This window comes from Syngnathoides biaculeatus, chromosome 10 (assembly GCF_019802595.1).
Source record: "Syngnathoides biaculeatus isolate LvHL_M chromosome 10, ASM1980259v1, whole genome shotgun sequence".
NCBI lineage: Eukaryota > Metazoa > Chordata > Actinopteri > Syngnathiformes > Syngnathidae > Syngnathoides > Syngnathoides biaculeatus.
Window position 1 is genome coordinate 5927060 of NC_084649.1, and position 14611 is coordinate 5941670.

The 14611-nt window shown below is 39.1% G+C and overlaps 1 protein-coding gene across 3 annotated transcripts in view; it reads left to right on the plus strand.

Annotated features, from left to right (window-relative positions):
• Positions 1 to 14611, plus strand: part of slc25a26 (solute carrier family 25 member 26) — a 60649-nt gene that overhangs the window by 11120 nt on the left and 34918 nt on the right. For all 3 annotated transcript variants that reach the window (XM_061832021.1, XM_061832019.1, XM_061832018.1), the window contains 2 exons: positions 3109 to 3213; positions 4126 to 4173. In XM_061832021.1, the coding sequence (XP_061688005.1) occupies positions 3109 to 3213; positions 4126 to 4173 (153 nt within the window). The remainder of the gene's footprint in view (positions 1 to 3108; positions 3214 to 4125; positions 4174 to 14611) is intronic.

Below are 14611 nucleotides of genomic sequence, written 5' to 3' on the forward strand. Positions count from 1 at the left end.
GAGACAGGCAGGAGAGTACTTGGTGTGTCTTTTGGTAGAAAAGGGGAGAAGGAGACTTGGTGGTGGAACCCCAAAATACAGGCGATAGGAGTACATTGAGATGCGATGTAGGGCAAAGATAAAGGTGGCAAAGGCTAAACAAGAGGGGCATGAAGACATGTACACCAGGTTGGGCACGAAAGAAGGAGAAAAGGATCTCTACAGGTTGGCCAGACAGAGGGATAGAGATGGGAAGTATGTACAGCAGGTAAGGGTGATTAAGGATAAAGACAGAAATGTGTTGACTGGAGCCAGTAGTGTGCTAAATAGATGGAAAGAATACTTTGAGAAGTTGATGAATGAAGAAAGTGAGAGAGAAGGAAGAGTTGAAGAGGCAAGTGTGAAGGACCAGGAAGTGACAATGGTGAGTAAAGGGGAAGTCAGAAAGGCACTACAAAGGATGAATAATTGAAAGGCAGTTTGTCCTGATGACATCCCAGTGGAGCTATGGAAGCAATTTGGAGAGATGGCTGTGGAGTTTTTGACCAACTTATTCAACAGAATACTAGCGGGCGAAAAGATGCCTGAAGAATGGAGGAAAAGTGTTCTAGTTCCCATTTTTAAGAACAAATGCGATGTTCAGAGCTGGGGGAATTATAGAGGAATAAAGTTGATGATATTGTGATATGCAGTGAAAGCAGGGAGCATGCAGAGGAACAATTAGAAAGATGGAGACATGCACTGGAAAGGAGAGGAATGTAGATTAGCCGAAGTAAAACAGAATATATGTGCGTGAATGAGAGAGGTGGAGGGGGAAGAGTGAGGCTACAGGGAGAAGAGATTGCAAGGGTGGACGACTTCAAATATTTAAGGTCAACAATCCGGAGCAATGGTGAGTGTGGTAAGGAAGTGAAGAAACGGGTCCAAGCAGGTTGGAACAACTGGGGGAAGGTGTCTGGTGTGTTATGTGACAGAAGACTCTCTGCTAGGATGAAGGGCAAAGTTTACAAAACAGTGGTGAGGCCGGCCATGATGTACCGATTAGAGACTGTGGCACTGAAGAAACAACAGGAAGCAGAAATGGAGGTGGCAGAGATGAAGATGTTGAGGTTCTCGCTCGGAGTGACCAGGTTGGATAGGATTAGAAATGAACTCATTAGAGGGACAGCCAAAGTTGGATGTTTTGCTGACAAGGTTCGAGAGAGCAGACTTCGATGGTTTGGACATGTTCAGAGGCGAGAGAAGGAGTATATTGGTGGAAGGATGCTGAGGATGGAGCTGCCAGGCAAAAGAGCGAGAGGAAGACCAAAGAGAAGGTTTATGGATGTGGTGAGGGAAGACATGAGGGCAGTTGGGGTTAGAGAGGAAGATGCAGAAGATAGGCTTAGATGGAAAAAGATGACGCGCTGTGGTGACCCCTAACGGGACAAGCCCAAAGAGAAGAAGGATAGAAAATGTACAATTTTTCACATCACACCTGATTAATTCTCATATGTGTCATAAAGCATTTGTTAGGAATCACTGTTTTAGGGCCCATAAAAGACAGTAGCCTTCTTCCTCATATCTAGTCTGAGAACTGCAAGCCCAACCTTTTTCTTGTACTGTTTTCCTTCATTTATATTAGTTTTCAGTGATCCAAAACAGTCTTTAGTAATGCTCCCAAACAAGTCCCAAATAAAAAGTGTCCCCAGTCGATTTAATATAATCCCTAGCAATTTCTGTCTTCACTTACAGTGACAGGAGAGGAAAGGGTGTCTCAACTTCAAGCACCCCTTCCAATTTTGTCAGTAATTACTTGTCATGGACACTTTATTTCTATTAATCCTCCTTAGTTTGATCCTTCGGAGAATTGGTTCAGGAAAAACATGGCATGCAATGTATTATAAATGGTTACTTGACCAAAGCGAGGGTAAATGAGATAAGATGAATGCATCTGACATCAGAAGGTCTGGCGTGTGGATATTTGTCCACTTGGTGGTGCTGGTGCTCCATGTTCAAAAGAGTAAACGGCATATTTGGTAGCCCCATGGTCAAATTCACTTTATGGTACCATATAGAAAGAACAAACAATAAAAAAAATACAGTTTGACTTTGAGTCAGTTGTCATACAACAGCTGTGTGTGGTTGCACACTCATCATGTCAGTTCTACTTGGTAATTAAAGACCTGTTCCCAAACCACCTTTTTGTCTGGCTGTGGATGACTGAATTGAGCCCTCGAACAGCTGTTAGTATAGCCTTTATCTCCAAATTGGGTTTAAGAGCTATATCCTCAAGGGACAATCTCTTCAAACTTAAGTTGGTGCTTGAAACTAAAAAAGGAGATGAAGCACAACCGTAGTTAATTTTCATGGCAAGTCCTTGTGCATTCTTTCCTCCATGCAATGGTGAGAGTGAAACTGGCAGTTAGGCAACTGTTTGACTGACTGGAGCCACGGCTGGAAAGCTGTCCACCTATGGGTCCCACTCTGATTTAAGATAAGTGGGAAATCAAGTGGGCCTTGCCTGTTTTTAGAGTGGTGGGACTTAATGAAGGGTTAGGTTAGGGTTAGGATCTTCACTATCTGTTGGCAGCCCATTTTTGTTTTTGACGTACGGTTGATGAGTTTGAACCATTGGCCCTGAAGTGTGTTTGTAGGTTTCCCAGTTTAGCTACATGTTAGATGGTAGCGCATGTTGTTTGGATACAGACATTGTATTCCAGGTGACCTTTTTACCTGTTGACAAGGTGCAATATCTACTGTTTTTTTTGTACATGGTAATTGACTAAAATCTGGATAAAGCACCTTTTTGCCTGCAAATGCTCATTTGGATGGAGCACAGTAGTTGAGACGCATCCACAACCTATAACCATGTACTGCAGGACGAACTAACTACATTTCTTTCTGGTTCACTTCCGTTGGGGCAATTTATTTCTACATGGAGTGCTGCATGCGACTACACAATATTAGTCCGTGTAGGAAAATATATCACTGCAAAATGTCGTGGCGGAGATTATGCTTTGACCTTTTTTTAATCACATTATTTGATACAATTGAGTAATTATTGCAGGCATTCCACTGCAAACCTTACGTGAGATCATTGTTGAGTAAACCAGAGTTTAAAATGAATTTGTTTCTTCTGTCCTGTAGGTGGCGTGTCTGATCCGCGTGCCAACAGAGGTGGTAAAGCAGAGGACACAAACGTCTCCTTCATCCAGCACATACCACATGCTTAAAGTTGCACTCAGACAAGAGGTACAACTCTGGAGGCACTTTTTTTTGTTTTTACGTCAAGAAAAATGGTTAAGTGTCCAAAACATACCGTCATTTCTCAAGTATAATGCATCCTGAAGTATAATCCGCACCCCCAAAATTGACCTAAAAAAAAATCAGGAAAACCCTTCTACCAATGTACAATGCGCACCACCAATTTGTTGCTATCCATATGCTAAAAATATTAGGAATTATCTGTATTTATATATTGTTAGGTTTGTACTTGTATTGTTTTTCAAAAACTGTCTGTACAACAATCATTAATAATAATCATTGTGCATGTGCTGATGTAGCAGTAATATATAACTTGGAACAGGCCACAGGACATGCTTGTCCTGGGCCCTGTAATTGTCACAACAGAATTCCTCAACAGACAAAATGAATGCTCAATGATGGCATAACATTTTATTCATACTGTTGAAAACCCATATTATGACAGCTTTAAAAATAATAACTATTAACATTTAACTTAAATATATATTTTATATATTTTTTGCATTAAATATTTGTGCATAATCGTTTGTGCATAGTGCAGTTTATCCTCTACATTACACAACCTTGGCCAAGACTTCAAAAGAAGCATCTAAATTATCTCCAATCTGAAAAATATCCACCGTAGCTACCTTTGGTGCATCACTGTGGAACTCATCATTGGTGACTTGGTAGTTCCGGTGCTTCTCTAACCCTTTTTTTAACACTCTATGTACCTGTATACGACTATACAGTGTGATTGTATTTTTTATTTTTCATCCATACCTAAATATAATGCGCACTGTTAACGTTTAGAAAATATTTTTGTAAAAAAATTGCGCATTATTTTTGAGAGATTACGGTAGTTTTTTCTTGGATTTTGTTTTATATATTATATACATATTTTTCTGTCTGATTATACAGGGTGTTCGAGGCTTGTACAGAGGATTTGGGAGCACAGTTCTCAGAGAGGTGGGATTATATCTTGTTTTCTTATTCCTAATATTTACACTGAGGGCCAATATTTATTGCTCTAGGGACTCTATTCATTGTTGTTTTTAGTTTAAGATGTTTTACTTGTATTTAATTGAGTTGCTATTTCTGTTTACTGAATTTAGCACAAATTCTAAATTGTCAAAACTAGTTTTAGAAAACTGTTTTACCTGGATACCTCTTATTTCTGATGGAAATTATGATCAATGATTTTTAAAATAGTTTTACAACACATTCATCAAAATACTTTAACATTAAAACTAGTTTAACTTATTTCTTTATTGTATTTTAATATAAAAAATGAAAAACTTGATGACTTCTTTTAAGACATTTTCCACCAAACGTAGGCATTTGATTTCCAAGTTTCTGGAGTCTAAAAAGGCTCCAGATAGTCAAATCTAACTTGATTTCACTTCCAGCTATACTGAGTACATGAGTAAGAAAGTATGAGAAACAAAGAAGTATATGAAGGTGACACTTGTCTTTCTGTCTTTTTTTTGGGAGGGTGGGGGTGTGTTGAGTTGAGAGAGAGCGTAATCTAGTCCCCTCCACTGTGCTAGCCTGTACTTATTTTCTGCCTCACTAAACTGATGTTATTCACGCAAATTCCATCTGGACAGCTGGGGGGAAAAAGGACAACAAGACACCGTGATTTCTCTGAGGGACTCAGAATAAATGAATACATTTGTAGTGTGGCGCACAACCTACGTGCATACTAACACAGGCAGATGAATCGCAGCGGTGGCAGCAGGGATATGTGGCGCAGCAACAGCAAGGGATCCTGTGTGGTGATTGGCTTTGACGTTTGTCAGGAAGGTAATCCATTTTCTCTGTGCCCCCTTCGCAAGCCCCCCATCTCCCTCCTTTGGCCACTCTGTCAAGATACGTTTGTGCTATGGCACGCCACTTTCCTCTCTTGCTCGCTAACTAATTGGGGTCCTACCTTTGCGATATATTCATTACATAGCCTTCAGAACTCATTCCTGATGGGCATGATACCACATTAAGGAATGATGCAATGGGGCCGAGCACAGGGATTGAGTTACTGAAGTAGGAAGGTGGTTTGTGTTATTTGGGACTGAACCCGTGTTGGTGCAAATTCGGATCATGGTACCTGCAAACAAGTTTTAAACCACTGTGTTGGTCCATGATTAATTTTAGATTCAACAACCTTTTTTCCATTGCATGAATTATTTTCACAACTGTATGCAATCAAGCTTAAACATAGTCCACCAGACCTATTATCGATTCATCCATTTTCCCCTGCTTATCTGAGGCTGTACCCATGATCTCGTGCCACAGCTCATGACTATCGGTGAGGGTAAGAACATAGTTCAACCAGTAAATTGGGAGCTTTCCCGTTCAGCTCAGCTAGACCGATAGTCCACGTCACTGCAGACACTGCACTTATCCGCCCATTAATCTTGCAGTCCATCCATCCATTCATCCATCCATCCATTTCGTTCACCACTTATCCTTACGAGGGTCGCGGCGAGTGCTGGAGCCTATCCCAGCTGTCAACGGGCAGGAGGCAGGGTACACGCTGAACTGATTGCCAGCCAATCGCAGAATCCTGCACTCCATTCTTCCCTTACTCGTAAGCAAGACCCCAAGATACTTAAACTCCTCCACAGGGCAGGATCTCCTCCCTGACCTGCAGAGGGCACTCCACCCTTTTCTGATGGCTTCAGATTCGGAGCCGCTTATTTTGATTCTAGCCGTTTCACACTCTGCTGCAAACCGTTCTAGCGAGAGATGAAGATCACTGCTTGATAAAGCCATCAAAACCACATAAATCATCTGCAAAAAGCAGCGATGTCATACTGATGTCACCAAACCAGACCCCCTCAATACCATAACTGTGGCTACAAATTCTGGACATAAAGGTAATGAACAGAATCTATGAAAATGGCACCCTTGGTAGAGCCACAAAAGACATGTAGACTGCTTGGGCAAACTCCCATGGACCCTGCTGAGGGGGTAGAGCTAGTACAAGGTCAGAAACAGTGGACCAGCTCTAGGTAGATTGATGACACATGTTCCCTTGGGTGTTCAGTTGAAAACATTTTTTAGGTTGCAACCACTACGAAAAGTTTGCCGAGACTGGGATTGCGTCACTACACACGAAAACTTATTTTTCACAATTGTTGAGACTTTTTTGTATTATAAAACATGATGTATATGCCCAAAGCCTGTCCTGTTCAATAGCTTTTGCCAATCAGTATGAGTGTGGTAAACTTCACTTCTCCAGTTTTAGTTTGCACTGAACATTTATTTGGAATGCCACCTCACAATTCATGGTTTGAAACAGAAAATGGACAACAAAGACGGCAATGACAAAAGATAACAGAATATAAACAATTGGAACGACAACAAAAGACCAATACAAAATGACAGTGAGATATAGACACTTTCCCCCCCAAAAATCTGAATATTCCATAATTACATTCAAAAAGTTAGACTTTCATAGATTACAGATTCAGGACTCACAATTTAAACAATTTCAAGTATTTATTTATTTTTACAGAATTTGAGCTTCCAGCTCATGAAAATCAGGAATTGAAAAATGTTAATACTGTTAAGAAATCACCCCAAATATTGCAGGCCATATTAACCTTTTAATGATTATTTTCTGTTTGGAGATGATGTCACACAATAATCTACAAACCACAAAGCATCTGCATAGGTTTCCTGAGGTGTCATAACAGGACATCATTGATACCCCCCATAGGACGAGTAAGCCACAAACGTTCATAGCTCAGGAGGCCCGACTGTTAACACAGTGATGTGTTCAAGCTTGTCAAAGGAAACTCTAGTGGAAGTTACAAAATATGGCAGGAGAAGATGGGCCAGGAAAAGACATTATCATGGGCTTCAGACAGAAGATTTAAGAATCTAGTAGGGATCCAGAAAGAGTGGAATGAGGCGGAAGTCACAGCTTCAAAAATCACTACATTCATATGCATCTGGGAGATGGGCTACAACTCTCAGGTTCCTTGAGTCAAGCCGCTTCTAGATAGGAAATGTCTTAACAGGGCCAAGGAAAAGAAGGACTTGACTGTTGGTCCAAGGTCCTCTTTTTTGATGAAAGTAAGGGTTCGGAGGAAGATGGGTGAAGAACAGAACCCAAGCTTCTTGAGTTCCAGTGTGAAACATCCACACTCAGTCATGATTTTGGGTGAAATGTCCACTTGCAGGTGTTGGTAAACTCTCCTTTCTTAAGTCGAAGGTCACCGCAACAGCCGACAAGAATATTTTCGAGAACTTCATGATTCCTTCTGCTGAGGATCTGTATGGAGATGCAGATTTCTTCTTCTAGCAGGATCTGGCCCCTGGTCAGACCGCTAGAAGCACCAAAACCTTGTTGCATGCACATGCCATCACTTCACTTGACTGGCTGGGTTTGTCGTTGGATCTCGCCGAATGTATTATCAGAGGAAAATGAGGGGCACCATACCCAAAAACAAAGAAGAAATCTTTGCTTCCATAACTCCCACAGAAAGCAACAGGTTAATTACCTCAATGCCACAACGCATCCAAGCGAGTGATTAAGGCAAAAGGATTCCCAACCAAGTATTGAAGATTAACATCTGATTTTGAAATACCATATTTTGATTGGTTTAAGGTGATTTTTTTTTTTTTTTTTTTGGGTACAAAAACTGAGAAATAAACGATTTTTTCACAGTATTCACAGTTTTTGAACTCCTGATTTCCTGGGTATTGTGAGCTGGGAGCACAAATTATGTAAAAATAAACAAATACTTAAAATTGTTTAAATTGTCCCTGAAAGTTTAAACTTGAACTTTTCCATGCTACTCCATTTCTTTAGGAAGGGTCTGTAGTTGTGAAATACTCTCGTGACCAGCTACAACAGTGACATTAACAACAGATGTATTGCCAATACCATATTGTACACCCTTAATTACCCACCTTCTGAATGTTTAGTTCAAGTGGGGGGAAAAAAAAACAACTTATCACAGCACAAAGTTTTGTGAAAATTCTATGGCACTTTTCATAAACAAACCAACTCCCTAAAATAATTGACACCACTGATTTGGCCTGACACCATGAGTTGTACGTTTTGTATTCTCTCATTATACCACAAGGTGTCAGGCTAAGATCAGTGTTGTGCAGTCTGATTTTGCTCACTTTAACACTTTGCTCTTCTCTTCCCTCCACATTTCCCTCCCTACCTTATCACACTTAAGTTTGGAGTATCAGCCAATTCAGTGATTATGTGCCCTCAGATTTTTATGTAAGTTTTGTTAGGTGACGTTCAATTTGATACAAACTGCACCAATTTAAAATAGCGTAATGAGTCAGAGATGAGCTATTACATGATTTATTGATGTAGTGGGTATGATAACTGTAGCTGGAAGTGAAACTGACAGTTTCAGGCACCTTGAACCCCAGATGATTGACTATTGAGTGCAGTACTCCACACTATTTATCAAGTTCCTATACATAGACAATTATGATAGCTATGCAGCAACGTTAAAGCAGCTAAAATGTCTTCCTGTGGTCTCTTTACCCGGTTAAATCCTTCATCAGGTGTATTCCCAATGCGTTTGAAAGCTTACCCATGAATACTTTTGGTGAGACCTGGGAACTCATAGAACACAGTGGCAGCCTAACTATTTGTGAAATTGGAGAAAATATCTCTCTATATGTATCCTATCTTCATGTGTCCTTTGGTTAATCTTTTAGAAATGACTAACATTTTAACAAACTTAAACTTATCAGATCACAGCGCAACAGTATTCTTTAATTAATTATTCCAATTTAGCAGGGGTTAATTAAAATAAAATGACAATTTGTTTCCAATGAATAATTTATGGTGTACTCTGCTTTAAAAGAAAAAAAAAAGATCTCTTAATCTCTTAGTATATATTTTTGTGTTTAGCATGTGCAGCTTCAACCGGTGCAATGGTGGCTACGTGTTGTTATATATGCTGCGTTACAGCTGTCATACAAAGCCATGATAGGGGGCTCCACTTCTGTTCAGATGCTAAAACGATCCCACTCAGCAAGCATGAGATTCAAACTCACCCCTAAATGTCCTTTTCAGTCAAGGCACTTTTCATCATCTGTGCTGTAGCTTGAAAAGGAAAGCTGATAATTACTCATGTCCTCTTTTCTATGCACACTGTTACATACATTTTCTTTATCCACCCTCATATGACCAAGATGAAGCAGAGAACGCAAAAAAAGGAAGAATGGAAGTGTTTGGGAAGGGAAATGTGTTTTTCTTTAACACACTCAAAATGACTGCTGTTGGACTCATGCAAAACAATTTGTGCCTGAGTTGTTGGTGATGGCAGGGGAGGTTACAAGCGTATGTGCTACTGTCTTACCTTATCTATAGTGATGAGTAGCTTGATGACCTGTTGACTTTTGGTGATAAAGTCCTTGACATGACTTGACCTGACGAAGTGTGGTTGAGTGCGTTTCTGTGATCTGCAGTGACAATATGTGCATGTGCCATTTGTTACTCATAGTTTTTTGAATCTCTGTATGATCTCCACTGTGTAATCATTGTACTTACCAAGTACAATATTACTCCAATGTCATGTCTATGTTGTTCACATTGGATGAAGGTCATATTTCCACAGTAATTGGTGTCATTGTATTATAAGATGGACTAACCAATGCTATAGTCAGAAATTCTTTTCTTCAGGTGATATTTTGGCTTTTGGCCCAGTTTATATTGGAGTGCCTTTTCATTTCTTGTTGAAAATTGAATCCTAAGTATTCCAGACCTGCCTGTTTAATTTAGTAGATTTGTTTCCCTCTCAATTCCGGCAAAGTTGACAAACCAAAGGTTTTCACTGTTGATGTAAATGAGTGTTTCATATTATTACTGATAGCAATACTGCGCATATTTGAGTTCTGAAGTATCAAGGATGTTCTCAGGGTGTTAGGGAAGGCAAAAAATCATGAGCATCTTGAAGAATAAATATTTGCATACTTCCTGTTACATTACATGGACTAGACACGAAAAAAAAAAAGCAGTTTGTGATGTTTGATTAATAAACTGAACAACTTGGCATAAAAACCTGAACAAGAAAAATGGATAATTTTCAGATTTAGTGCTGCAAAATTGTAACTGTTGAAACAAAGAAGATATTACAAATGGTTTTTTTCCCGTAACCTAGTATTATCGTTGTTTTTGTCTTAATATGGTTAAAACAAAATAGACTGTCCCCCACCCTTCCTTCCCAATGTTCTAGTCCATCTATTTACTGCCCATCTGCAGACTTGATTCAGGAATATGAAACAAAACTTTTGTCGTGATTGTGAGGAAAATGACGCAGCAGCCTCAGTCCATACATTCTAAAATGTTACTTCCCTTAACAGTTTGTATAACTGGACCAGATTAACCTAAGTCTGTTCAGAAGAGAGGTGAAATGAAACGTTTTGTAAGACCACCAGAACAGTCCAATTGTGCTTGATTCAATGACCTGAGAATATACACGGGCCAGAGATTTAAGATCTGCTTTGAACACGAGGTCAGAAAAATACCAGTTACCAGTTTATCAGTTGTTAATGTGAGGTTGCTACTTTTATGGAAAATAGTTTTTGTGTGTGTGTTTAGGTGCGTGGGTGGTTGCAGCTGACTAGACAGCACATCTGCCTCACAGTTCTCACACAAATCCCGCTCTTGCCTATGTGGACTTTGCATTTTCTCCATATGGCTGCATGTTTTTTTCCGGTTTCCTCGCACATCCAAAATATATATACAGTGTACTGCACTCCAAAGAACCATTTTCAGAGTTAGGTCCCTCAAAATAAAGAAAATGAGAAAATACATTTTAAGTTATACTGAAAGTGTCAAAAATTGGCAAACAAATTTGGTGGACAAAAAAAAAATCTGAAAAAGTGAACCTGTAGTGCAGAGTATGTGGGGCTCCATTCTACACCACTCTGTTTGGCTCAACTTGTAAATTTGTAATTCTGACTCAAATATCAGTGCCTCACTATTTATAAAACCCCACCAAACGTCATTAAGTGTCATCGTTGATTTGGTCACTTGAAAAGATGGTGGTGTTAGTAGTGTTGCTTTACCAGAATCCAACACTTCTAAGATTGACTCCTTTTAACATTGGATAACTGATGGAAAGGCCTCTTGTCACATTAATTGTACACACACATCATTCACATTGGTGTTTCTGAATTTAGACTGATTTTTTTCCTGAGCTGACACTTGACCAGAGAATAATAATACATACAGTTCTTTTTAGTTGCCTTTTTGCATGTTCACATGTGATTTTTGGCTACATTAACTTTCAGGGTATGTTTTCATTGAGAACCTTCGGTCCATGTTTTCTTCTCGCATCTTTTGTCGTGTCAATTCATGCACAAACCTCTGATGTCCTGCACATGTTTTTAATAATGTCTGGCAAGAGAGTTGTGGTAGGTGGAGGATGTTTACTGGGGGGAGGAAGTTTGAGAATGGAGAAATCAAGACCAAGAGTGTATTGAATTTCATGTCAGAGGAAATTAGTTTCAGGAATATGCCTTTATTGGTTGGAATTTAGTGGCAGCAAATTAGATTGAAGGTTATCGGTAATCCCCGCAACAGCAATATGCAAAAATAATGTTTGAAATGAATGTCTGTTCCACTTGAATTCAGCACACATATAACATGATACCAAGTAATATCAGTTTGTTGACCATAGGGAAGGTTTTTAGTCTACAGAACTTAAAAAGCACCTAGGTATTCAATAGTGTTTTTATTATTTTGCTGCTTGTCTCTTTTTCTACACATATATAGACATCTTGATTGACCCTTTCCACAGACACTGACATTTTTAATCAAATTGGGCATTTATCTTGTGTTTAATTCGATCATATTGAGTGGAGTTGTGTTGGTAACAGCCGTTATTCTCCGCTAGTTATTTGAGTCTCTCCAGAAGCGGCACCTGCTCTGCCAACACACTCCAACCTCCCACCCCTCTTTGCTCAGTATATGCATGCCCCTGTAACCTCTACCTCAACCATCATCTTGCTCACAGCAGGGGCACTAATGACCCAGAAGCATCTGGAAGAAAACGCCTGAAAGTCAAGGGGCACTCTGTGATGTCACTGCATAATGTCTAATGGAAGAAAGAAATATAAAGTGTCAGTCGCAGCAAGAGCATTACCTCTCTCAACCCCAGCTGAGGTTAGCAGTTCAAACCAATTTGTTTCCCTTTCATGGCACTGGCTGTGTAGGAGTTTGACTGCTTGAGGGGTTTATATGTAATTTTTTTTAATTTTTTCATTTAAATTACTCTACAAAAGTCAAAGACAATCACTATTTCTTTCAGCATTGACTTAATATTTTTTTTCTTAGTCCGTTCAGTATAAATAGAATACAATTAGAAACCGTACACATCTAAAAAGGATTTTTATTTTTATCACGCTATGATTATGCCTATTCAGTGACATGAAAAATGTTTGTCGGGGGAGGGGGGGTTCCATCTGGAGGGCCTTTTTAACAGCTGCAGAACCCAAGTGTACTTCAGCTTGAGATCACAAACTAATGGCTGAACATTCTCCTTCAGGACTTTCTGTGAAAGAGTAGAATTCATGGTTTCCTCAATCACAACAAGTTGTCCAGGTCCTGAAGGAGCAGTGCAGCTCAAGTCCGTCACATTACCACAACCATGTTTGACTGTTCGTATGATGTTCTTTTTCAGAAATGCTGTGTGACATTAACACCAAAGACACACACATTCCAAATGGTTCAACTTTTGTCATCAGTCCCATTCCCTTTGGAATCTTTCAGGTTTTTTTTTTGTACATTGCATAAAATTGAAATCAAAACTATTTTAGAAATATGGAAATTGCAAATATAAATAATTCTGGAAGTGATTTTTTTTATGGAATGACATTGCTCACCATTTGTTGATTTCAAGGATTTTGTGATATGAGTCCATTTTTTTCTCATGTTTATCAGTTTTAAAGCAACATATTTTCAACCTGACCTTTCTGCTGCTTCATCTACCGTTGCCGTTTTGTGAGGGGTTTGATTTGTCAAACAATTGACCTTTGTCACCTTTTAATGACTGATAGGTCAGATACATGCCCAATGAGTGTACATACGGCACCTGCATCGAATATGTATCCGATTTACTCTATAGGCACATACTGTATGAAAGAGGTCTGTGTTGGATGTGAAAATATTAACCTAAGCGACAAAGCTCTGATGACAGTCATGCTGGTTGATCAATTGTTAGACTGAATGGCTGGAATATTTTGTAGAAATATTTGTGGTCCCTTTTTACTTTAGTAAAGCTCAACTTCTTTAAGAAATTACTAGTTAGGGTTTTGGCTTTCAGATAAATATTTTCCAAAATAAAATAATTTGCCAAGACCCTTCCCCTTATTTTGTCCAATGGGTTTCTATTTTACCCATGTTTGCCTTGAATAAAGATGTAGTTTAGCATTACATTGTGCTTTGCCATTCTTTAGGCCTGCAACAGACACATTAGGCCCATACGTGTTTTTGTTTGCGTGTGTGTGTGTGTGTGTGAGTGAGCATGAGTGAGATGATTTCAAACTGCACTGCCAGTGAAGACTTCTCTCACCAGATTTGGTTGTTTCCAGCTGTGCTTCTAATTCCCAATGGATTTTGACGTGTTATGAAACCACAAAAATAAAAAAAAAAAAAACATTGCAGTTGGCCCTTAGGGTCGCTGAAACAATTGTCATTGCTGTGGGCGCTGGTTCCAGAACAAATACTGTATTGCGTATGGTTCATGTCTCTACTCGTCATCCATGTAAGGATTTGTTCAATTTATTTGTTAGAGAATGTTCATATTGTACAGATTGGTACTGCTTTTACTTTGTTCCCTCTCTTTTCCTATTAAGGCAATTTCTTGCCCAGTTACTTTTGTTTTGTTCTAGTGTCACACTTTTGTCATATGTCCATAAAATGCCTTGCGAAACACCACCACTTGCATGCAAATACTCTTAGAGGTATAAACAAAGTTTTGCATGTACAGTTAAAATTCAAAATATTTTAAATCTCTAAAATGATAAAGATTAGCAGTGCAACTAACAAGTCTTTCCACTACTAGTTTTACTCATTATGACTTTTGGGATGTACTCTTTCTTTGTAAATTACACTCTTGTGTGTCGTGTTAAAAAGTCAACTTATTTGACCACTAATATCAATGGGTTGATTTGAGTCTGTGTTGAAGCCCTTTGCTCAACTTAGGCTCACTTATCCAAGCTAGGTTTTTGCTGCTGGCCCTGCCAGTTTTGATCTGTCATTTTAGGAGAGCTGGTACCTCAATTACATACGAACCGCTGTTGATTTTTTTTTTTTTTTTTTTTTTTATTTATTTTTTCTTGGCCAAGGCTACGTGAGTGTGGTGTTGTGTTATGTGTTCTTTTTACCTACAATGAAGAAAAAAAGTATTTGAACACC